At 40.4% G+C, this 25360-nt stretch overlaps 2 protein-coding genes across 3 annotated transcripts in view; one reads left to right on the forward strand and one right to left on the reverse strand.

Annotated features, from left to right (window-relative positions):
- The window catches only part of ENTREP2 (endosomal transmembrane epsin interactor 2), a 200366-nt gene extending 190306 nt beyond the window's left edge, over positions 1–10060 (forward strand). Inside the window, exons 10-12 of the mRNA XM_067305308.1 lie at positions 6426–6500; positions 7378–7706; positions 9327–10060. Coding sequence (XP_067161409.1) covers positions 6426–6500; positions 7378–7706; positions 9327–9512 — 590 coding nt within the window. The 3' untranslated portion in view covers positions 9513–10060. The remainder of the gene's footprint in view (positions 1–6425; positions 6501–7377; positions 7707–9326) is intronic.
- Positions 10061–11871: 1811 nt separating this feature from the next.
- APBA2 (amyloid beta precursor protein binding family A member 2) overlaps positions 11872–25360 on the reverse strand; it is a 114916-nt gene continuing 101427 nt past the window's right edge. The window contains exons 8-12 of one of the 2 annotated variants that reach the window (XM_067305306.1): positions 23885–24064; positions 21972–22184; positions 21047–21166; positions 13807–13947; positions 11872–12341 (exon numbers count right to left, since the gene is read on the reverse strand). In XM_067305306.1, coding sequence (XP_067161407.1) covers positions 12270–12341; positions 13807–13947; positions 21047–21166; positions 21972–22184; positions 23885–24064 — 726 coding nt within the window. In that variant the 3' untranslated portion in view covers positions 11872–12269. The remainder of the gene's footprint in view (positions 12342–13806; positions 13948–21046; positions 21167–21971; positions 22185–23884; positions 24065–25360) is intronic. The other variant, XM_067305307.1, reaches the window with a different exon arrangement.

Below are 25360 nucleotides of genomic sequence, written 5' to 3' on the forward strand. Positions count from 1 at the left end.
TTAGTTTTATGTTGAGAAGCTAAACTGACAAGTTGAATGGTAGCTGGGGTGTACTTGGGAAACAACTAATCAAGCTTTCATGTTCAAAATATAGCAGATTTTCTCCTGAAGGTGACACTGGGTCATTGACAGGATTGGTGCATGTCAGAGGCTGTTAGGGTGTGACTCTGTAGTGGCAAGTTGGACTGTGCAATGGAAAGTTTTAAAGGATGATGAAATGAAAGATGAGGTGCATGACAAGATGATGAATGAAAAAGTAAGTCTTTGACTGTCCTGAATAAGCATCTTCTGCTATGAATGTCCTTTTAGACAGGTATGGAAGAAGAAAGGAGGGGTTGTTAGCTGACCACTGTATCTTTATAAACATCTGTTTATTAGTGGGAGAGAAAATACTTGATTTAGTAGGGAGTGGTTTGGTCAAATAATAGCAGGAATGAAATATTTGAAAACATTTGAAAGGTATGTTTTTTACAAAAAGATGTAAGCTATCTAGAGAGATCTGAAGGGGTAACTTGGAGAGTGGTTTGAAACTAAAAATGAAGAGTTTTGTAAGATGTCAGAAAAATTATGCTAGTACAGGTGCATTCACTGGGCTTTCTGAGGGAGCTAGAGGAAGAATCATCATGTGACTAGTTCAAAACAGAAGTAGACAAAATGCTGAAAATAGTTTCATCTAGGAAGATGAAGTGTTGGGTCTGTTAGACTTTTTTGCATTGTTATTCTGTTTCTGTGAATATCAGAGAGCTTGTACCTAGCTCAGTAACTGAATGTCTTTTAACTTTAGAAATCTGGCCATAGCTTGCTGTCCAAGCAGTGTGAACCTTTAATCTAAAAATGTTAAGGTCCACATTTATTTTATGACTGTTACTCTGCTAGTATGTATGTGCTATGAATCTACTATGCAGACAGTAAGTAGGAATTTCTGAATCCTTTCTACAGTGCCAAAGACTATCCTTTCTCTTCTGGATCACACTGTGCAAGTTTCCCATATTGTGCTCCATATGCTCTTTGAGTGGTGTTTGACAGAGGTATTACTGTAGGCAGCCACATCTATGTGCTCCAGCTGACTGTTGGGACACCTGCCCTAACAGATGCTCTGGCTTCATTTTTAACACATCATAAATACATCCATCATTTTTTCTGGAGAAACGGACTTGTTTAATTTACTGTGGTTATGGGAATTATTTTGTCTAATTTCCAAGTTCTTGACCCTAACAATGGGTTGAAAATGGGTGAAACATTATTGAATTTTAACTGGGCTTAGCAAAGATGGTACTAAAGGAGCAGAGACAGTTCTAAAGATACTGATATGGGGTGGGAGGGAGCAAGAGAAGAGGTAACCTGGAAGAAATGTGTTTGTGCTGACCTAGTTTGCCATTCTTTTGCTGCCTACAGGAGATTCTTTTAAATGAAAGCTTTGTTAGAAAAACATGTGAGTTTAGATGTACGTATTTCTTTCATTTAAATGTTTGGCAAACTAGAGTAATATATTGCAAAGTTTGACTCTGTGAAGCTTTTCACTGCTTTACATTGCTTCACATTCCTCACTCCATACTATTTGCTGAACTTTGGAAATTGCACATATATTAGAAGCAGCACGTTTCTAATAATATGTATCAACTGTTTGTAACAGCTCTTAAGCTTATTTTTCCTAAGCAACGACACACAGCTGAAGTTCTTTATCATCAGCTATCTTTAGCGAAGCATTTGATCTAGGTGTTTCAGGACAGGTACGTAGATTTCACCACAGAATTTTAAATACCGTTATGTGATAAACTGTCATGGTTATGCATTCAGTACATTATGCAGCTCTGTGCTTTCAGCAAGATAAATCCTGTGTGGTAGAAAAGGCCTAAAGCACCTGTAACTTTGAAAGACACTGAAGATCTGGAGCACACTGAAAGGTGTTTTCACTCTTAGATATATCACAGTGTAAGTCAGGAGACGCTAAAAGATGGTAAACCTGGTATGCAGAGGTGAAGCTCTATTTGAAAACTATCTGTATGACTCTAGAGCCATGTCCAGTGCATAGACAAGCTACGGACACCTGGAGGGGGCTTGTGGATTCACGCAGCAAGAGGAAGCCTTCTGGCTCTTTATCTGTGTTTAGGCTTCAGACAGGTTTCAGAACAGACCCCTCTGATGTAGTTACCTGTTTTCCTTTGGGAGGAGGAGGAAGGTAAACAGAAATAAAATACCACCATCTTGTTCAAAAGCCAGATTAATCAAATGCAACTCCTGAGCATACAGAAATAGAGAGTAGTTACTTACAGTCTATATCCCTATGCAGAGAGGGGAGCTGTGCTGTGTGCCTCGTGGATGTATAATCTGAGATCCAAAGAGCTGAAGGATAGGGAAGCATGAAGGGAACCAACTGAGCTCCATCAACAACTTCTCAACCCAGAAGCAAAATTATTTTTGGCAGTAATTTACACTTACTGTTCTGGAGTAGAAGAACTCATCAAATATTCTGACCATTTGAAGCACAGAGGTGTAATCTCATATCGTTAAGACCTGTAGGTCATGGAAGACACAAACTGCAGACTGAGGGGAACAGAAGGGTGTGGGAGTTTCAGGCATGTTCACAAATGGGAAAATGCAGTGGTCAGATTGGGAAGTGAGATTCGATATCATCTTTGGTCCCTGTCTTTTTTCTTTAAGAACAATGATTAATTTATCTGTGGACTAACTTCCTTATACACCTCAGTGTTTATTTTTTGTTGAGTCTTGAATGTTACTTGAATTGCATTGCACCTAGTTTGGAGCATAAATTATTTGATGCAAGGATGTTGCACATGTGCAGCAGTGCAGTCACACAACAGCCATGAGATCTAATAGGTTAGTAATCTGGGAATTAATTTCAAAGCAAGCGTAAGTCTCTGTGGGTTTTTTATGTCAGTAATCCAAAATTCATGTGCTTCTAAGCACATCTTGACAAGATGGAGTCTTCACAGTCTATATAGTCAATAATTCTCCCATTTATCCTTTAATGCTGGGAGTGAGCTTGTTCATTTGTTTTAAAGCATCTGCCATCCCTAGCAGAGATATTATATAAATAAGTTTAGTTTAATAGCTGCCTTTATAGTTAGTATGCAGTTCCAGGACAATGTAAGTATGGTGGGTTCACATATAATCTCTGTAAGAAATGGTTCCTTCTTTAAAACCTTACAAATGAGCAGTTTGCCTGTTTGCCTCTCCCTGCTTTCCCCTGTAAGTTTATCAAAGCAAAGGACAGAAACAACTCATAGCACTGATCTTTGATAGAATAAACTTAATCTATAAATCTATACTAGACCATGTAGCTGTATCAGTAAGTGTCCTGAGTAACTGGTGATTACTGTAGTGTCTCTATTCCAGATCATTCAGGATAATGTCCAGTGGTGTAGTTTTGTCCTTGCCCCAGGTGCATTAAGCAGTATAATAGCCGCTGGGAGAATAAAATCTCTGAAGTGTCTCCTCTTAATAAGCATGTCATGATTCATGTGTGGCAGTACTTCAAAATAATAAGGCAAATTAAAGACAGACTAGTAGCTGCCTCTTTTTCTTACAGCTTTTCTGTGTTTGTAGAATCTTACTTTTGTTTTCCTTCATTTAATTATTCACTCTGCCAGAGAGGATTATACCAGGTTTTCATTATAAACTTTCTCTGGAGATATTGAAGAAAATGTCTTCTAATCTACCTAGAAGTTCAAAATAGTTTTCAATCTTGGAAACAGATGTAAACAGGCTTAACATAAATGGGAGGGTTTATTCCATCCTGACTGTCATAAGCTTGAGATCAAAAAGACTGCACTGGTAATTACTGTATAGTGTGATTTCACCATCATTGATCCTTTTGCTGGCATCTCGGAAACCTGTCATTAGAAACCCTTTCATCAACCCAACTATGTCCAGAGCTGTTTGTTGATGCTCTGTAACCATTTAATTGGAGCACCAGTAACCATGCTACCCATTACCTTAATCAGTGGTAGATAGCATTTGTCCTCCAAGGAATGAGAATTTATAAAAAAGGAGGTAGAGTTATTGAACAACACTCCAGTTTTTATAGAAATAAGAGGACTTCAGCTTTCTCATTTTCCCATTTTGTAAGGTAAACGCTGTCTACCAGGGAGATACAGGAAGGTCTGCCCCTAGAATGCAGGGGGCCTTCTCTACCTACCGTTCATGCGCAGGCTTTGATAATTGTGTAACAGGAAACCATCAAGCAAGGAATGATATCCTTCTAATCATGCTTATTTAACTGGTTGAGGGGCATTTCTGTATATAGTAGCTTCTCTTCATGAATGGATGTCTTGAAAGTAGTATTTCATCCGAGTAGTTTCATTCTGTAAAGGAGATTATAAAAGATCCCAGTGCTTATAAAAGATTCCATGCTTTCAGCAGAGGATGACAGGGTTTGGTTGTTCTCTCTGCCTCTCTCTGCCCCCTCTCTCTCTCTCTGCCCCCCTCTCTCTCTCTGCCCCCCTCTCTCTCTCTCTCTGCCCCCCCTCTCTCTCTCTCTCTTCGCCCCCCTCTCTCTCTCTCTGCCCCCCTCTCTCTCTCTCTGCCCCCCTCTCTCTCTCTCTGCCCCTCTCTCTCTCTCTGCCCCCCTCTCTCTCTGCCCCCCCTGCCCCCTCTCTCTCTCTGCCCCCCTCTCTCTCTGCCGCCCCCGCCCCCTCTCTCTCTCTGCCCCTCTCTCTCTGCCCCCCTCTCTCTCTGCCCCCCCTCTCTGCCCCCTCTCTCTCTCTGCCCCCTCTCTCTCTCTCTGCCCCCCCTCTGCCCCCTCTCTCTCTGCCCCCCTCTCTCTCTCTCTGCCCCCCTCTCTCTCTCTGCCCCTCTCTCTCTCTCTGCCCCCCCTCTCTGCCCCCTCTCTCTCTCTCTGCCCCCCCTCTCTCTCTCTGCCCCTCTCTCTCTCTCTGCCCCTCTCTCTCTCTCTCTGCCCCCTCTCTCTCTCTGCCCCTCTCTCTCTCTCTGCCCCCCTCTCTCTCTCTGCCCCCCTCTCTCTCTCTGCCCCCCTCTCTCTCTCTCTGCCCCCTCTCTCTCTCTGCCCCTCTCTCTCTCTCTGCCCCCCCTCTCTCTCTGCCCCCCTCTCTCTCTCTCTGCCCCCCCTCTCTCTCTCTCTGCCCCCCTCTCTCTCTCTGCCCCCCCCCCTCTCTGCCCCCCCCTCTCTGCCCCCTCTCTCTCTCTGCCCCCCTCTCTCTCTCTCTGCCCCCCTCTGCCCCCTCTCTCTCTGCCCCCCTCTCTCTCTCTCTGCCCCCTCTCTCTCTCTGCCCCTCTCTCTCTCTCTGCCCCCCCTCTCTCTCTGCCCCCTCTCTCTCTCTCTGCCCCCCTCTCTCTCTCTGCCCCTCTCTCTCTCTCTGCCCCTCTCTCTCTCTCTCTGCCCCCTCTCTCTCTCTGCCCCTCTCTCTCTCTCTGCCCCCCCTCTCTCTCTCTGCCCCCCTCTCTCTCTCTGCCCCCCTCTCTCTCTCTGCCCCCCTCTCTCTCTCTCTGCCCCCTCTCTCTCTCTGCCCCTCTCTCTCTCTCTGCCCCCCCTCTCTCTCTGCCCCCCTCTCTCTCTCTCTCTGCCCCCCTCTCTCTCTCTCTGCCCCCCTCTCTCTCTCTGCCCCCCCCCTCTCTGCCCCCCCTCTCTCTCTGCCCCCTCTCTCTCTCTGCCCCCCTCTCTCTCTCTCTGCCCCCCTCTCTCTGCCTCTCTCTCTCTCTCTGCCCCCTCTCTCTCTCTGCCCCCCTCTCTCTCTCTGCCCCCTCTCTCTCTCTCTCTGCCCCCTCTCTCTCTCTGCCCCCTCTCTCTCTCTGCCCCCTCTCTCTCTCTGCCCCCCCCTCTCTCTGCCCCCTCTCTCTCTCTCTGCCCCCCTCTCTCTCTCTCTGCCCCCCTCTCTCTCTCTGCCCCTCTCTCTCTCTCTGCCCCCCTCTCTCTCTCTCTTTGCCCCCTCTCTCTCTTTGCCCCCTCTCTCTCTGCCCCCTCTCTCTCTCTGCCCCCTCTCTCTCTCTGCCCCCTCTCTCTCTCTGCCCCCCCCCTCTCTCTGCCCCCTCTCTCTCTCTCTGCCCCTCTCTCTCTCTCTGCCCCCCTCTCTCTCTGCCCCTCTCTCTCTCTGCCCCCCTCTCTCTCTGCCCCCTCTCTCTCTCTCTCTGCCCCCCCCTCTCTGCCCCCTCTCTCTCTCTCTGCCCCTCTCTCTCTCTCTGCCCCCCTCTCTCTCTCTGCCCCTCTCTCTCTCTGCCCCCCTCTCTCTCTGCCCCCTCTCTCTCTCTCTGCCCCCTCTCTCTCTCTCTGCCCCCCCCTCTCTCTCTGCCCCCCCTCTCTCTCTGCCCCCCCTCTGCCCCCCCCCTCTGCCCCCCTCTCTCTCTCTCTGCCCCCCTCTCTCTGCCCCCTCTCTCTCTCTCTGCCCCCTCTCTCTCTCTCTCTCTCTCTGCCCCTCTCTCTCTCTCTCTCTGTTTCTCTTTGATTAAAGGTGATAATTGTGCCTGGACTCCAGTATATAGCCAGCATCGAGATGCAGGATTGTTTCCAGCTACACTAGAAACAGGTGAGGATCAGTTTTCTAAAGTTGGATCATTCGGGTTTTCTTTTCTTGTTCTATAAATAATTTAAACAAGCTTGTAATAGAGAAATAAAATCAAGCAATTTCCTCCAAAATTTTCTTAAAACAGCATGCATGCATGATGTATAATGCTGACAGAACCACATTAGCACACATTCGCATTGAACCTACCTGTTACCAGGTACCTGTTTCTTGCGCTGAATCTGGGGGCCTGGGCTTGCTCTTTGCCTCGCAGTGGAGCGTGAGGAGAGAGAACGGAGGGTTCCCGCGCCAGAGCGTGGCCGACAGGCAGAATTCCGGATAACATGATAATGCTGCAGTCACACAGTTTTAGAAGCAGCCTTGGAGTGAAAACAAATGCTGTGATTTAACTCCCACGTTTTAGCTTAGCTATTTTGCTTTCTATTTTTCACTAATCTCTCATGTATTATTCACTGATTATAATTTTTTTGGCCTGATTAGAAGTAAGGGAAACTTCATCCTTAAAGTCACTGAGAGCTAAAGCATTACAAATTATATATGTAAAATTGAGTAGCTGTTGTCTTCCCCTGTCATTAATGTCAGTGAAATCTCTAAAATAGAGTTAACAAAAGTGTATGCTATTTATGCAGTATTTTAATTACCCACCATTCATCTATGCATGGTCCTTCTTGCTCCTGTGAAGGAATCTTACCCCTGATGCTACTATACTGTTTAAAATTAACCATTCTGAAATGTTTCCTAGATTTCATGTTTTTGTTATTCTGAAGACAAAACAGGAATTTTATGAGAAACTAAAACCCTTTGGTTGACAATATTTGATTTGATGACTTTTTTTTTTAAAAACTATTACTTGAAAGGTACTTTTTCCCCCCCTTTTCAGTTCCTGTTTCGGGTTCTCATATGGCTGCCTCTGCTTGTCAGGATTCTTTGAGCAGTTTCCTACCAGCTGAAAAACAGAGGGATACAAGGAAAATTGATCTACATTTAAAGTCAAAGGCTTTGCAAACAATCTCGAAAGAGCGACCGCACTCTTTAGTGGACCTTAAAGCCTATAAAGACACAAAAATTTTAGTGGCAAAGTTTTTGGAACATTCAAACTGTAATCTCCCTCCAGAAGTACGTCATGTAGTGAACAGCATACGCTCAGTTATAAAGTCTGATGAGAGACACATGGAGGAAGCCATCTTCAGTGCCAATATCATAGACCAGGTAGGCCATTCGTGTTTGAAAGATTTGTTCACCTATGGTAAACACATACCTTAGTTGCATGTTTTTACAGTTTTAAGTAGTTCAGAGAATTGTTACAAATGTTCTTGTATGGTAACATGACTTTAATAAGAAATAATATTTATCAAGTGATAATATTTATCACTAATATTTATTAGTGAATTTTACACTGAAGCAGTTACAAATGCATTTAAAATTCTTCAGCTGGACCCAGTACTGGTAATATCCTAGGAGATCTATAGGGAACTGTTATACTGATAATCATCCTCTTATTCCCAAATTCTTTCTGCATCTGAGACAGAGTATTCCATGTGTGAATTTGTGTTTATATGCGGAGATACGTAGCTAATAATAAATCTTTTTAGTAAGACGAAAGGTGATGGATCACCTTTTGCTAGTATTGTTATCCAAATGATAGGTGTAGAAATGAAGTTTCTTTTATATTGTCTGGTTTCAATAGCACTGACTAGCCATGTCCAGGCTGGCTGCTGGGTTTCCACAGAGCTGGACAGAGGATTAAGGATACACACTTGGGCTGTTTCCCCTTTTGAGATGACATTTCTGCGGTATTAGTCTGCTGATCCCTGAACAAGGGAAACTTGCTGAGTTTTGAAATAGGATGTAATATCAGTTTAACAGCATATGAGATAGTTTGATGTGTAGCAGGAACCGTACTGCATTTACAAAAGCTTTCTTCAATATTGTTTTTTGCTAACTATGAAGTAGAGCAAAGAAGTAGAACAGTATCAGTTCATGCTATAGTCACATCAGTAGAAAAGCAGTGCTATCATGAGATACTTAACAGAATGTCATTATGGAATTAAATTTTAACATTTTTATTGCTTTATAAGATTTATAGGTCATTAAATCCCCAAGGTTGGAAAGTTGAAAACAATTTTATTTAAATGAAAAACACAGTTTCTCACAAAACAAAATAGTATAAATGAATGTGAGTGTTTATGCAGATCATAAAACCAGAAACCCTGTGTGGGCTTCTGAGATCCAATGATACATACAGCTTTTTCACATTAAAGAAATAATTTCAGTGAAGTTATTTTTTCAGCCAAAAAACATTAATCAGTGAAAGTCCCAGCCGTTCCAGCGATCTACTTAAGAAATCACAGGATTTTCTCTAAAATTGCTATATAATTCAGATTTGTGAAGCAGACTGACAGTTCCATTAACCAAAGTGTTTGTTTACCAGGCTTGCAAGCTTTTAGTTCTCTTCAGCCTTCTCCAAAGCTAGTGAAGCATCTCTTTCCCGTAAAAGAAATAGATTAACTTCTTTCAAACTCATATTTGTCTATTATAAGGCAGAGTTGCCTTCTTTTTCACTAGTATCAGCTACACTACTGATACAAGGCTTGATGCCTTTCGAACCTGACCTTGCTTTCCAGTAGCCAGTACGCAGCCCTGGCCGCTTGGGAAAATGGGAGGTGGGAAAGAGAGTCTCCGGGTGGCTGCATAAACACACATCTCCTTGCAGGGAGCTCCATTATTAAATAAATTAAATAATATTCAGGGACTGAACCTTTTCAATGAAAACATTTCTTACTCTGTTTTTCTCCATTTTTCCTTCTCCATTCCTGCCCTTTCAAACAGGTAATTACAAGTTCCCAGCAGAATGTGAATACCTCTAGAAAGCGACTTCAAGAAGATCTTCACCTGCAGAGCTGTGGTGCTCTGAGCTCTCCAGTTGCCTTCTTACGTAGGGCCCATATCGCTCGCAGTTTAGAGCGGGAGAGGCCTCACAGTTTAATTGGAGTTTGCCGGGAGACCATCCTTTGATAATATTCACAGGTATGTGATTCCAGCAAAGAGAACTAAGGAAGAAACCAGGACTGGGAGAAATACAAGTAGTGGATGGCTTAAAAAGGAAAAAGTGTCTTCCTTTGGGATTCCACTTTTTTTCCAAGAGCAGGAAGCAAACACCTGTTTTTCTGAATGTAAATTTCAGCCCTGCATTTTGCAGAATTTTACTGATTTATTAGTAAACTCGTAAGAAATGTTTTCCCAACCAGAAATGCATATATTTCACTGTACTTATAGAAATGCTGCTGATGCTGCCTAGCATTTCTTGAAAACCATTGCAAAACCACTAGAGACCTGTTGTACAACTTAAAAGTTGTATTTATTTAATGTACCTCAAAGTGTTTTAACAATGATCAGTGTTTTAATAAAAAGTATTTCTGGACTCTGTTTTTGCAACAGCTGATTTGGATAGAAATGTAGAAGTTATTTATAAGCACGCACAGTGCTTATTCTAATCCATTTTACCAATGTCTGTCATGCCAGGCTAACTGATCTGTCCTATTAAAACTGCTTTCCCCCTCCTCCCTATAATGTGTTGCCCTTTTAAATTATAGTAAAGGATGCAGTGTGATTTATTTTTGCTTTGTTCTGAATGCTTATGAGCTTATTAATGGAGATGCTATTGAAAAATGATGTTTAAATATTCTGCCAATTGTGACCAAAAGATGCATCAGGAAAGAAGTCTTTGAAATTCTGCATTTCCAAAAAGAAGATTTTATAAATTTCTTACAAATGGTAACAGATAGAAAATTAGATGTATTTTTATTCAGCAGAGCCTTGAATTTTTTAAAAAAGAAGTGCTATTTCATTCCAATTAGGAATTTGGACAATTATATTACTAAAACATGTCCTTGTGGTTCTGCTGCATTTGTGATTAATTTGAAATTGATCTTAAAAAAATCAAACTAATATCATTGCCACTAGTTTGATTACCAGCATAAACACAGGTCTACCAGCAATGTCTTCCAGTGCAAATTTCATCCCAGATCTCTCAGAGGAAAGTGGAAATGCCTTAAACAAAAGGTTCTCATAAAGAACCTGTCATAGGTTGATGGTTTGTGGTTCTAATTCTTTTGCAGCAACGCTTGTCAGTAGCGTTACAGTTTCCGTCTGAGCTTTAGCGGTATAGTGGTTTCATTTGTGTCATTCTGAGCTGGGCAGACATCCTGTGAAAAGGTCACAAAGGAATGTAGCTGAGGATGGGTAGCTTCAGTTTTACAGAATCATCCATTTTAATGTATTTTAAGCATAGCATGCTTCCGTATTGATATGAAGTTACAGTGACATCCAGTGGCAACAAGATAGGCTAACTGCAAGCATCTATTCTGAAGATGATAATAGACAATACACAAATTCTTACTTCAAGATAGTGGAATGAATTCCTTTTAAGAATAGAAATCTGTGACCTTTGCAACTGCACTTAGATGAAGAATTAAATGATATTCTAGTTGGATTTTTTTGTTACGTAAACTTACACAACAAACAAAATAAGCGAGCTTTCTTTATTATTTCTGATTTATTAGTGATACTAGGTTAATTCTTTCCTAAGGTCAGTTGCATGCAACACACATTAGACCTTGAAGTACAGTCATCCTAAAGCTTTTTAGTTACTGCATGGTAAGGCTTCTTAAGTCACAGTGTATTTTTTTCAAGGCCTTGGCCAAAAAAGAAAAAAAATTAGACAAAAAGTTACATCAATTAGCATTTATCTCATAAGGAATACAACTTTACTACTACTTTTTTTTTTTTTTAATCTACACACATTCTAATACTGCTGATGGTGCTAGCTCATTTGTCAGAACAGTTTACATTCAGAACACATTGCCTCAGGAATAAGAATGCTTTATAAAAGACAGTAACAGGTAAGCATGGTTTTCCCATTTTGAGCTAATATGAACAAAAAGGTAATATGCAAAAATCAAAACAAAAAAACCCCAGCCCAACACACACATTACACAAACTGTGCAATAAGTTATCAGTGAAATAGTTCTGTTAAATCATAAAATCACAAACATTAAAAATAAATATGTATCTAAATAAATATTTTGATTTTAATCTTGTGGCAATTATTCTTTATTTAGCATATGAAACACTTGTTACATGTTTATGTTCACACCTTGCCAAACAGGTTACACTTGTCATAACAATACCAAGTACTACAGTGGTTTTCTTTACGTTAGAATCTAGAAGCTTAACTGCACACATTCCTATCCACTGAAATACCATCTATTCGGCACCAATTTTAAAATTATGCAATGCCATCAGTATTGTACCACTTTATGGGACTGGGATTTTTTTTTAACTTGAGGCAGCCATAGCTTTCTCTAATTGCTTATCTTTGCCATTTCCTTCAGTCTCATTCATCAGATATTCACATTCACCATGATATCAAACAGGACAGACATACATACATCACGCCACATAAAGGTTACAAATAAATATGTTTTAAGTTTTATGAGAAAAGAATTTAGAAGATGTTGCAAAATACTTAAATGTTCTACAAAGATTTTGTGTCAGTGATTATTGTCCTTGACCATCCTTCTCATCACTTTTTGGCAAAGAAATAAAAGGGAAGGAGAGAAAAGGCAGAGACACCTGTCCATTCCTGGTTTCGGAGTTCTCAGGTCCAGCTTCAAAGCCTTTCATTCATACAAAATACAAAATTCTCCTCAGCTGTGAAGGCTTCAGCTTTGATGGAACCATTTAGTTATTTTGTTGAGAGAGAGTCTCATGCTAGATGTACAGGGGTGTCTCTTGCCCGGTTAGAAGCCTGAACATGGCAGCTGGCATAGTCTTCATGTGAATCTGTCAATTGATTTACACAAAAATTAACAGAATTACTACTAGTTAAAGAATAATCCATATGGCCAAATCTGTCTCTCAGTGGTATAAGTGCATTTACTGTCCTGGTTCCTGTCAGATATGAATGTTACCAAAGTTTCTGGTTTGAAGTTCTCAGGTTTGGAGAAGCTGGTTTGTCTTTCTTCTGTTTCTTTTTGTTTGGTTTTGTTTTGTTTTTTTTGAATGTCATGAACTTTCAGGATATTAAAAGGATATTTAAACACTAGCTATTGCTTCTCTAACCACAGCCCTTACAAAAAGAGGGAACACAAACCTCTTTGGAAATTCATTCTGCTACTCCACTATTAACTAAAATTAGATTTTCTTTTAATGCCCCTATGGGAGGGGCATTTAATACATATTTTCTCCTAAGTGGAGTATGAAATTTTGAACACAAAACTTGAACTTTACCATCTATTATTTCAGTGCAGTCAGAATTTGGTAAAACAGGTTCTCTCATGGCTAGTATATTCAAGTTCTTTCTACAAGGAGCATCGTGACAAGCATCAGAGGGATTTTACAGACCAACAGGATTAAAGACATCAGGTAATCAGAGCTGTACCAAGAATGTAGTAGTAGCTGTAATAACCTATCAGAATACGTGAGAGTAAGGAATGTAAACGTTACTAACTGATAATACAGACCCTCACAAGCCATACGCTACCTTCATAGCTTGGTCTCTTCATGCTGCAAAAGAAAGTTTTGTACTGACCTTGTATGTTTAGTAAGATGATGGGCAGCAAAGAGGTATCTTAAAGGCATGGAGGTGCTAGTGAAATCTATAGCTTTGTTCCTGCCTGCCTGCGCATATTCTGTATTCTATTTCAAGTATCATTTTCCACAGGAAAAGGAGTTAACTCTGATTTTGACAAAGGAGCTAGTGGAAGATCTAGCCAGGGTCATGTATGATACTGCCACTAAATTCAGTAGGGACCAGAGGATCTTGTTCATCCATTGCTGATTTCTCTAAAAGTACCAGAGAGAGATGTCTTAAATTATTCCCAAGGTAAGTGGGAAATGTTCAGTGAAAATGAAAGGAGTGAAATACATACCAGTTTGAATCTCTCAGCTCTTTGAATATTAATTTCTTTCTATGCCAGATGCTCTACTGATAAGCTAAGAGACATTTTCATAGCTAAGATGCTTGAGTGATTTCTTCCCTTAATTGACTGGCTAATTCAAGCAGTAAGTTGAAGGTTCAGAATCATGCCAGGAACTCTTGAAAATGAGTGGAAAAACACAGTGAATGTACATCCAATTGTTCAAAAAATGTTTTGTTCATGTTTTGTTGTCACTGTTCAAATCGGATTTATTGAGGTGTTAGTTCTAATACTTCATTAAGACCCTGATTTTCTTTCAACTAAAATATATAGTATATATTCATTTAACAGTTTTAATTGTTTGATGAAGTATTTAATAGTTTTCTTACCTCTCCCACTGAATTAGACAATGCTTGTACTATCTTCTCATGAGCAGTTGCAACAACACTTTGTCCATTGATCTCAATAATACGATGTCCTACTCTGACCCCTCCCCTCTCAGCTATTCCACCTCGCATCAGGCTGCAAATCTGCCAAGAGGAATCAAAGTTGATTTAAGTTTAGAGATGTCATATTGTAGCCGTTACTAGAATTTAATAGATAAAAGATAATATTAATGAGAGGTGAGACGTTAGTGACTCCAGAAGATGCTAGGTAGGCTATAATGTTGCAAATTATAATTTTTACCTTCATTCTTATGGACTGAGAACTTGTATATACATAACACAGACACACCTGTAACAGTAACACACCAGCCATGCAGGTGGAGGTAGGCAGAAAAGTGAAAAATGAAACAAGTTTTATAAAGAGATACTGACTACCAACTTGTTGCAAACTCAAAGGAAAGACAAAAAAGTTCTAGGGGAACTTCTAAGCTAGAACTAGGGGAAGTTCCTCTTCCATATTAAACCTTTCACTTTGATTTTTGTTTTTCTAACTAATTCTTCTCAAACTGTACAATATTTAAATTTCTTCATAGAGCTATGGCTAACTAGTAAGAATATAGACCTACAATATACACAAAACAGGAAAAATTAGAGCTGCTGGACTGTAAGGTGTATTTCCTTTGAGACAGGGAGATTATTATTGCTGAGATGCCATTAAGGACACATGATAGAGGGTTGCAGTGGGAATATATTTCTAGGTACATCACATCTCTAAAACTATTGCATCACTCTTAAACTAACTGTTAGTACCACATCAGCACTCTCTCCAGCAAGGTATGGAGGTATGCAACTTTGGACATGAATTAGACCTGATTACATCAAAACGTGTTATACTCTGTATAGTTCAAGCTCATCCATAGAGATACAGGAATCTCACGTTTTTAAGTCAAAAACTCTGTCCCTCTGAAGGCTCTATTATTGATAGAAATGGTACTACCTGGACAAAAGTCATGCAAGCTCCTAGGGAATGATCACTGGTTTGCAGTTTATCCTGTGGATCAGGCTAATTTACTGAAAAGGCCTTAGTGGAAGGAGACTAAACATATGGGGAGACAATATGTATCCTCCGAGAGACCTTTGTGGAGTAGCTGCATTGGCATTTAAAGAGGCACTGAGAACAATTACTTTGAGTTAAGCTAGGGGATAGGAACTTAAAATTGTATCTGAAACCTGTGTTCTCTGATTATCTGTTGCATCTGGTGATGGCTACACATGTACTATATGTGTATCCTGCACAAAAAGTTTGTATTAACTCTTCTAAAACCCATAAAGATAGATTTTTGATAGCACGTTAGTAGCCTGTGTCACACACATTTTTCCAGGAAGACTTTTAATCTACATCTGCTTCCTTTGAAATGAAAAAAGTTTTATGTAGTGCTGGAATAGGAGAAGAAAACTGATCTTTAAATATTTCTGACTCTGCCACCTGGACTCTCTGCAAACTACCATACTATTGCTTTTGAGTAATGGGAAATACGGAAGTACTAAAGTAAGAAAAAATCTATGACAACAAATTTTTCAGGTATGTGGAAAAAATGGACATAAAGTAGAATCAATAATTGTTAATCCTGTACAAACACTAGCTTAAACTGAAACAAAGAATGATGCCATACAGACATTCTGTACTGACCCTCTCAACAGGGTCTCAAATGTGCCAATTCTAATTTTTTTACAGACTATTTGCAGCAAATTAATTGAATAATGACGTACGAAAACTTGTTTGCTGTGCCTCTGCAAGTTGGAAAAGGGCACTCTGCACTCCAGAGCCACTGCTTTTCCCCAGGTTTAAAGTGCTGCTGACCATAGAGACCTTAGGATGAAGAAAGCAGAACAGCCTGCTGTTTCCACTGGCAGCCACAGGTACCAGGAAGAAACTAAGCACAAGTTTTGACTTTCTTGCAGTAGTGGAATAGTTCTGCAAGAAGAATTGCAGTCATCAGGCATAGTCCCAACAGACACTGTTATTTAAAATTAATCTGAGGTTATGACATGCATGGTGTATAGGCAGAAGGAAAAGCTCAATGCAGCACAAGGGATCTTTCTTAAAAAAAATAGTATTTCCTCCTCAGCAATGGTATCTGTGGGCTATGACAGGCTCCTACCCGACAGACTAGACAGCTGTATCTTGGATAGAAGTTGTTAGTAAATTATTTCAGAAGCAGTGTTGAGCTGCCTTTACCTTTTGTCTACTGAGGAGAAACCTGACTTGGAGGAAAAGAAATGAATACTACAGGAAATGGCATTCAGGGATGGCTGTTTCTGCAGTTACTGTTGATGGCCAAGCTGGAAGCTGGAATATTGTCCGGGTGACTAGTATTTTTTCTGCATGGCACTAGCAAGGGAGGGAGGGAAGAATATAAAGTTATTCTTTGTTTACAAAAAGTCATCTTCTGAAAAAGGATTTTGTCCTGCAGTGGGACACACTGCACCTGGTCTATAATTAGTGGCTTAGTTCTACTGTGGTTCACAAACTGCTGCTGATGGAGTGTTATGGTTAGAGGCACTGTCAGGATCCTTCGCAGAATTACATCTTGAATTTCAGTCACATGCAATATACTGTTTTGCAGATAGTCTACCTTCTAATCATATAACTGACAAGATAAGCTGCATTATGTATTTTTGCCTGACTCTCCTATAGAAAGCTTCTCATTTAACTCACTGTTAGAATAAGTTTGCTGCTTGCTGTTGGGTAGTGTATGCAGTAATCTGAAAGCACAAAAATTCAGAATGTGCCAAAGAAACCCTGTAAATACATTTTTCACAGTATAAAAGAAAATATACAGACTGTACAGCCAGCTGAAATACAAGCTTTCAGAGCAAATGTGACCTGCCACCCCACTGGCGTAAAGGCAAAGATAACGGCCTGCACCTTTCATTTTGTGGCTCTCAAAGCACTTTTAATACCATCAGTGATTTTAGCCTTTCTAACAGCCTCAGACGTAGGAAGCAGTCTCTCTTCCTCATTCAAGAACGTGATCTCTCTCCAGGGAAGGGATGCAGCTTCCTTTTTGTGAACATTAAGTATTTTCATGAGGTACAGACAGAAACAGACACGGAGCACAAGTGGCTCTGCCTCCCCTCACAGATCATGTTAAGATAGAGACAGAGCACAGATGTAAAGATCTCATGTACTTAAAGCAGACATTTATGTAGCTCCTATATTTGCAAGTTACTGACTGAAAGCAGCCTTAAGACTCTGTTGTCTCAGGCCAGCGGAGCTATGGAGCTAAGGCAGATCAGGCTGGCAAGTGTAAGCTGAGCAGTACTGCTAAGTAAATATGATTCCACTGAGCCAGGATTGTGTAGCTTGTTATACTTGTTGAACATGGTGACAGCTATGAGATTATTAAATAAAGCACGACTAATCTGGATCTTCTTGTAAGCAAGAGCCTATACCCTATTTACTGTGTAAGCAGGAGAAAAAAAAAAGATGATGAAAGCTAAACCGTACAGGTTAATTCCATTCAGCTGTCACATATTTTGCAATGTGTTAGACAGCCGCAATGTGTTTGATGTAAAACTTCAGTAGTTTCCTAATCAGCTTTATTGCAGCTGCCCATTGTGTAGCAAAACATTAAGGATAAAACAGTGCGAGGCAAATTAACTTTATTCTGAGTAAACACCTTAAATGTAACCTATTAAACCAGGTTTCTCTTCATCTCACTCTTGCATTACTATGTATGTCCTTAAATTGTGCGTATTTTTCCCCTAGAGAGTTTAATTGAAAGTAGAGGCAAGGATGAAAAAATAAAATAGCCACCACCTGCTAAGTTTTACCTAGTTTTGCTGCATTTTTCGGTAGAGTTCTCCTAGGCTAGGGATAGATATACTTCTTGGAGGAAGGGTCATTTGTAAAGAGCTCTGAGGTCAAGACTGAAAAGTGATATGTTATCAGCAGTAAAAATACAACTAGTGGTAAACAGATCTCATAAAATCCAGGAAATAAGATAATGACGGGATATTAGAGATGATCATTTGCATTTAAAGAGCATCATAGTTTTAAAAGACGTGGATCTGAATGATTTTCAGAAGTGATGATAGTGCCTTATGTTCACCTCCCAGTCACGCAACGTTCCTGCTGCTTTTCTTTCATATATATGCACAATATTCCATTTTTTTCCTTAATGTTTTAAGAGTCAATTTCTGGTTTCCTTTTATAAATGTGCAATAAAACTACAGCAGTAGCTTTCAAGAGCCATGAAGAATACCTGTGTGCTTAGTGCAAGAGGAATTTCTGCAAATTTAACACTTTGTGCATTATATCTTGAGTTTGTGCTGTTCCCTAATGAAAACTTTCCAAAGCTGGCACCAACTGTCCAGACAGCTGCAAGCTTCCAGAAAATGTCCACACACCACCAGTGCTCTCTGAAGCACAACTTTAACCTCTGCATTAATGAGCTATACAGACTACACAAAGCAAAACACAGATCTGCAGTAACCCAGTCTCTGTTACCTTCCTGATGCCCTATGAAAATAAAACATAGGTCAAACAGTACTTTTGTATGTTCAGGTTGCTTGTAGCTATTCGCTGCTGTCACGGCTGTACGTCCTGCACAGATGAGACGGGCAGGGCGAAAAGGAACCGCAGCAGACCTGTCACCAGCGGAGGCACGTAAAGCGGTACCGGATGCACGCAGAATGAGAGAGTGGCCTAACAGTAGGAGACGTTTAATTATACCTATTCTGGCAAGTTATTTCTTCACTGTGCTAATGCTGAGCCAACAAAGGATAAGGATATTATTTCTGAATCCCATCATAACATATAACAGTTGCTAGCCATTAGAAAGCTCCGCTTTTTAAAATACTTAAAGTGCCAGACAACCAAAGAGATGTACTGTGAAGAGTCTCACTGTCAAATGTTAACTGAAGTCAGGGAGAGCGCATCTGAGGAAGGATTCGTCTGTATTTTTAACCGTCAGCATAAAAAAAAATGTGAATTTCTCCCTCTTTTTCATTGGCTTTCACATTCAAGCACAGACTGTTCATAAATGAAATGTATTACAAGGCTTTCTTTTATGGTTATCTAGGAGGGATTTTTATGCTGAACTTGGTAAACTTTATGCTGGATGTCATCTAAATGTTACTAATTTAACTGGAACAACTTCAGACCATCCCCAGTGGTGAATATGACAAATGACCAGTAGATGGAGCAAAAACACTGTGAAAAGAAACAGCCATGCCTGCAGAAACTGCTGAACTGGGGCTCTAAGGATGTAGGAGATAGTTAGCTGGGACAAGATGAAACAAAATAAATACTGTCTCACAGGCTCTGTTACTGCTCTGCCCATGTGAGGATGTGAGTTGTGAGGACGTTGCCCAGTTGCCCTGGGCATCCTCTGTGAGATCTTGAAAAACCAGATCCCATCCCATCCCATTCATCCTTTTTATACTAACACTTGGGATTTGCTAACACTGCCAGCCCTGCTAGCACTAACGCCTACACACTAATATGTGCTATATATATATATATATATTTTTTTTTATATATATATATATATAAGCGTAGGGGAAAGCAGATTAAGGGCAGGCAAAGAAGGAATGAGATTTCACAGAAATTTCACACACACTTGATTTTTCCATATTTTTACAAACCCATATCTACTCAAATGTGAGACCATTAATCCCAAACAAACGTGACAAATACTTTACACCTATGCTTCTAAAGGAGGGCAGCCTGGGGCAGGCATCACTACAGAGTGTCCAGCTGGACAAAGGCTTGCAGCAGCATTCTTCATAGCAATCTCTGCTGTGACCCCAACATAATCTTAAGTAAGAACACTTAAAACTTAGATACAATAATAACTTAGAGCTGACTAGCAGAGCTGAGAATCTGCTAATGAGCCATCTGTTGCCTAAAGCACATTAAGACCCATAATCCATATTAAAGCCCTTTAGATTTACCTGCTGCTCTTCTAAGGATGGCAGACAGAGATCTGGCAACTTCAATCTACAGCAAGTTTGACTGAACAGGGGCCCAGAGCCCACAGTCCTTTGTGATGTGGTTTTCTCCATAGGTTGCCTGATTATTTTTTTTCCGTAGACTGGAGGAAGAAGAGATGGTGATGGTCCTGCACTACAGACAGTCCCTATACCAGCCCCAAGAAAGGCCAGGTGGCTACCGGAGCTAGTGTTGTCCAGAGGGTTTGTTTTGGAAAAGTACCACAAAATGGCTTGGGAAGGAAGAACCAGGAGTGGAAGACCCTGAGCTGCACTGGGTAAGTGTTAGCTGTCGTATTCACTCTTCTTCGTGCTGTTGTTATTAGTGGGGAAACTGCAGCACGTAGAGAAGGGATCCCTGAGAAAGGGCACAGCCTATATAATTGCTGGAATAAGAAGGGTTTAGCTTTAGCCATAAGAGGACACAACTGCTCTCCCCTGCCTGCTTTCCAGGATGTTGCCCACTACTGTGTGAGCCAAATGAATTCTGTAAAGAGGGAGAAAAATTAGAATCTTAATGAGTATGTGCTGATATTTAAAAATAGAGAAACAGGATCAGACATAAGATTAGAATGTAATTGCAGATGCCCGTTTCAGTATAACTGCTTTTCCTTGCAACTCTGACGCACTAGCAGATTGTCATTAGTTGACTGTTATACATTTGTTAGAATTGATCTATTGCACTAGACAATATGTATTATAAATCTTGTATTATGTAGGAAAAGTCTCTCAAGAATGGCAGTATGTGCTTTCCTAGTGCTCTCCATTTGCAATTCACTGTACAGAGATTTGATTACAAGGTTTTGATTCATGAACGGATCAGAGTATGAAAACTGAGGTCATGGATTGTGGGTATACGTCAACATAAACTGACCTGCTAGAAAGTAAAGCACAGAATAAAGGCCTTAGCTAACAAATAAAGTTTTAGAAGCTCCAGGGAGAGATGAGTGGCTGTGAAGGCTGTAGCCACTAGAAACAATTGACAGACACCCTCCACAAACAAAAAAAACTATTCAAAGCTGTTGATAAACAGCAAACAGGTTTACGTCTATATATGAACATATCCTTGATGTATGTATGTAACATTAGGGGCTCTACTGACAGCAGGCCCTGCAAGCTTACACTGCTAACCAGGAAGAACGAGTTCTCAAAATGCACAGAGGACATGTGCAGAGAACTTTCAATATTTCAGTGTGTTTCTTAAAAAAAACCCAAAAAACTGCAATCACCAAACACAGAAACTTACAATTCCGTTCTGTACGCTGAAGCCCAGTTGGTATTTTAAGTCCGGCCGTTTTATGAGGACAGTGGTGACTGGAGGACAGCTAACAATGTTCAGTTTCACTTGCGTCTGATTCTTGAGACCCTGTAAGATACCTCAGAAGTTAATATTTCTGAAACAGATCTTAATTTGCTCTTTCACTAGTGGTTTCCTAACTGCAAGAGTATAAAGCAGCTGATCTGGGAAGTAACAGCTACAATTAATAGTGTTGTTAACTTAGAGATATGTGTCTTTGTCTCATTAACATTAGTGTGTGGTCCAACAAAACATAACAAACCCCTTGCCTTTAATTACTGCAATAACTTTCAATTCAAGAAAGGCAAAAAATGACTACTGCTTGTTCTCCACCAAAATCTGGCTAATTAGTCTCCTGCTGCTGCTCTTGGTAAATATGAACTGACACTAGTCTCAGTGACTGAAGATGATGCATCCTGATGCATCCTGAGGTTCATGGACTTACTTCATCTGGATGCTGCAGTCTACCAGCTCCTCATTTGGCCTCCATCGCTTTTGCCTACATGGAGCCCAAGAGAAGCAGAGTAGATTTTAATCCTCAGATTTTAATTTGGAGGTTGTGGGGAAGCCTAAAACTTTAAAGATAGCTAGCTGCCCGAAGTAACTGACTTTGGGCAGCTTTTTGAGACCTCACCTCATTTATAGTCCAGTAACAGTACTGTAGCCAAATTTTCCAGCTCTAAATTTTGATTCATTATCATCCCTGAACCTGTATTTCTAATTCTACTTTCTGTTAATGAGAGTTTACATGTTTTTCATAGTGATATGAAAATCATATCTGCTGGAAATTTGCCTGATCACTTGACAGAATATCATCTCTCTGCTGGTTTACAATCCAGCAATCCCCCCAAATCCCCCCCAAAATTTGGGGTACCTTTATGATCCCTTGGCATGTTGCAAGAGGAAGACCAACTAAACTGGTCCCGTTAATGGACATAATTTGGTCTCCAATGCTTAGCTTTCCTGAACGGGCTGCAGGGCCTCCATTCATCATGTTAGCCAGGATAACAGTGGGTAGAATAGATCCCCATCCAGACTCCACAATCACTACCCCAAGAATTTCTCCCTTCTGTTTTTCTAGCTGGAGCTGAAAAAAAAAAAAAAAGGTGTTTTTTGCTTCAGTTCATCTAAATTTGAGAATTAGCATCTCAGTTGTTCCTGAATAAGATCTACAACTTACAAAAAGAATTCCATTCTTTCCCATTAGGTAGTAGCATTACTTCAAAAGGCTGTTAAAACTGAAAAACTTACCTGTTTCTTTTCAGCAGTATCTTCCACTTGTTTGTTGAAGGTCTATATAGGCCCTTACGATATGCAAAAAACCAGCACATTGGCTAACTCTATAGAAAATGGTGAAACTGAATATGTTTAATGTAATTTGTCAACTGAATGAACATCAGAGAAGTATTAATCCTTCTTGGACAGGGGAGCACAAGGTAAATATACCCTTTAACAAAATACTGGGAATTATTTTCTCCCAAATGAAAAATGTTGCGACTGAACTACCTGCACTATACAAGGACTATTTAGCAAAACAGAACTGCTGTAGTAAGATCAGCCTTCAGGTTAAAAAGGGATGGGGACATCCCTGCTTATAGAAACCACAAAGGCCAGTTGACTTGCACTGAAGCTATCTATCAAGGCTTTGAACCAATCAGTATGCCACAACTCTGTCATTATTCAAACACATGCATAAATCAGGTAGAAACAAAGGTGCCACAAAAATAATGACCTCAATCACGTTGAAACATTATATATTTGTATTTGTCTGTTCTGATTATAAGCCAAACCAAGATTTGTCCAATAGAATTTTCTCTTGTGGGCCAGAAGAGAAATATTCTGTCAGTTATATGGATGTGAAAACAGTTTATTGATATCTAGTGGCTACGGACAAACTACAGACAAAACTACACATCAAATCAGAACTTTACTATCTGCAGCTATAAGTGAAAAATACTCTGTTCCCAAGAGCACACAGAGCTGCACAAGAATCAGTAAGGCCATAAAAAATGAGTATAAGTAGGAAAGCTGTGACTGAAAGATTAAACAATTTGCCCTTCATCTCAAAGTAAGATTGCTTTAGGACTCAGCCAGGAAACTCTCTGACCTTTAGGACATGGACCAAATCCCCATCGCACTGAAACAATATGGGAAGTACCAGTAAAGAACAGCAGAACCAGTGCAACTATGGGACGGGTACCACATCCTGGTCTGGAATGCTCTGTATTACAATGCTTTTTTGGATGAAATGTAAAGTGTGAAATATATGGCTGTTTATAAATGTAAATAGTTACACTTATGTAAAGTGGGGCACTTAAGGGAAGTTCTTGCCTTTTCATACGTTATGATCACATGATATGTTTCCTGGGGCAGCTCTCCTGGTGTTCTAGTACTAAGGGAAGAGAAATTAGCCTGCCCCATGCCACAGCATCCTGGACTCATGGTCCTTGTATCTATCAAGTAAGAAATCAGTTGCAATGTGCATTAAAATGCATTGCCATTGTAAAACACAGAAACACTTGACACAGTCTACTGTGAACAGTGCAAAGCTTATTTATGTCAGATGTAAATGTGCTTTATTACTGTTTTGATCAATGGAAGCAGAAAAACCCTGGAAACAAAAGAAATTCTAAAAGCTTATAAAACTGATTTTAGTAGCAGAGTACTGATAAAACAATGCATCTGGGATGTAAAAACCATCCTTAAAATGCAATTATATTTCCACAAGTACTACATTTCTCTGAAAAAACAGATGAATATGAAATGAAAATTCAGAAACTAATTTACCTCTTTGCAGTTTTCTGAATTGGAAAAGTGTATGAGATCATCATTGTACATCTCCTGGGTATTGATGATGTCACTGTACTCTTTCTGACTGAGATCCTCTGGGTTAATTCCATTGGCTCTTAAAAACTCTTGGTAAGCCACACTGAAAGCCTGACCTATGGACTGAGCTATCAGCTGCGCCTGTAATGTGAAACAAAAGACAGCTCAGAGAAAGGTCTGGTGCAGAGATCACCACTGAAGCCACAAGAGGGATACTGGGTTTAAAGACAGTCAAAATAAAGGACAGTGCAAAGTTGCTACGGTAGTATGAATACAAAGTCACTTAAGGTCAGTCATGTGGAAAGCAACCCTTATATCCAAAAACAAACTGCAAGCTCCATTTAAAAAAACTGATCTCCTTTCATCAGCCCATTGGAGTAGCATGCAACCATATGCCTTCCATGCTCTCGTTCCAATAGAAGGTGGAGAGCGCTGGCTCTGTACCAGTACAGACCAGGCCTTAGAGAAGAGACTGTCGTAGACTCCACTTCCGACCACCGTAGATTTGCCCAAGTGATGAGAGAACCGCTGCCCTGCTTGCATGTGCCTTCATGGACATGTATGCACCATTGATTTGGGTTGCCTTCTCACCTGCTGCTTCCCTGCAAGCACCGCTTCGACAAGACCATCTGCTCTCCCATTACTGCCATTATACACGTCTCATAGTCCCGGCAAACCAGGAATAGCCCTTAGTTACACACTGCACACCTACAACAGCTACTTGCATTAACGCCTCTTGACTAGCAGGGTCAGGAATGTTTTCAAGCACGTGGGCAGAGTCTTGACTACAGCTTGTCCATGGTAAGCACAGCTCTTCAAAATCTTCTGTGTCTTTGTTGATTTGGGGAGCATTTATCTGGGCATGCATTTTCCTGCAGTATGCAATGTAAGGTAACTTCCCATTACAGTGGGCTGTAAGAGTAAACATTAACAGTGATCGATGTTGGGATGCATCAGGAGTGCGTATGCATTAGACATAAAATGACAGGTAACAGTCATCATAACAATACTTATCACTTTACACATTCAGTGCACTGCAAAAATTAACTAATTGAGTTCTAAACTTTGTCATAAAATTTATTTTCTAGTTGCATTAGATGGCACTGGAATGCAGAGAAACAGCCATAGAGGTAAGGATTTATATTCAACTTGTTTTTTCTTTTTTCCACCGGCAATTTCTTATTTTCCTATTCCAAGTCCACTGCAGGTCACAGGAGAATGCCAAGTTCAGTTTCGTATATTTGTGCTTTCCAAGAACTGTATTCTGTCATCAGGGAATATGAGTAACCCAAATGATCTGAAAAGGAGTTAATTGTATCCTGCAATGTAGCTCCCTAAAAATAACAGTAATTAAAACTAAAACAAAACTATTCTGGAAATGCAACACTTTCTCAGAGAGCAGGTACAGGGTGAGTGCAGTTATGAATGCACACTGTT

The sequence above is a fragment of the Apteryx mantelli genome, chromosome 15 (genome assembly GCF_036417845.1).
Source record: "Apteryx mantelli isolate bAptMan1 chromosome 15, bAptMan1.hap1, whole genome shotgun sequence".
NCBI classification, from domain to species: domain Eukaryota; kingdom Metazoa; phylum Chordata; class Aves; order Apterygiformes; family Apterygidae; genus Apteryx; species Apteryx mantelli.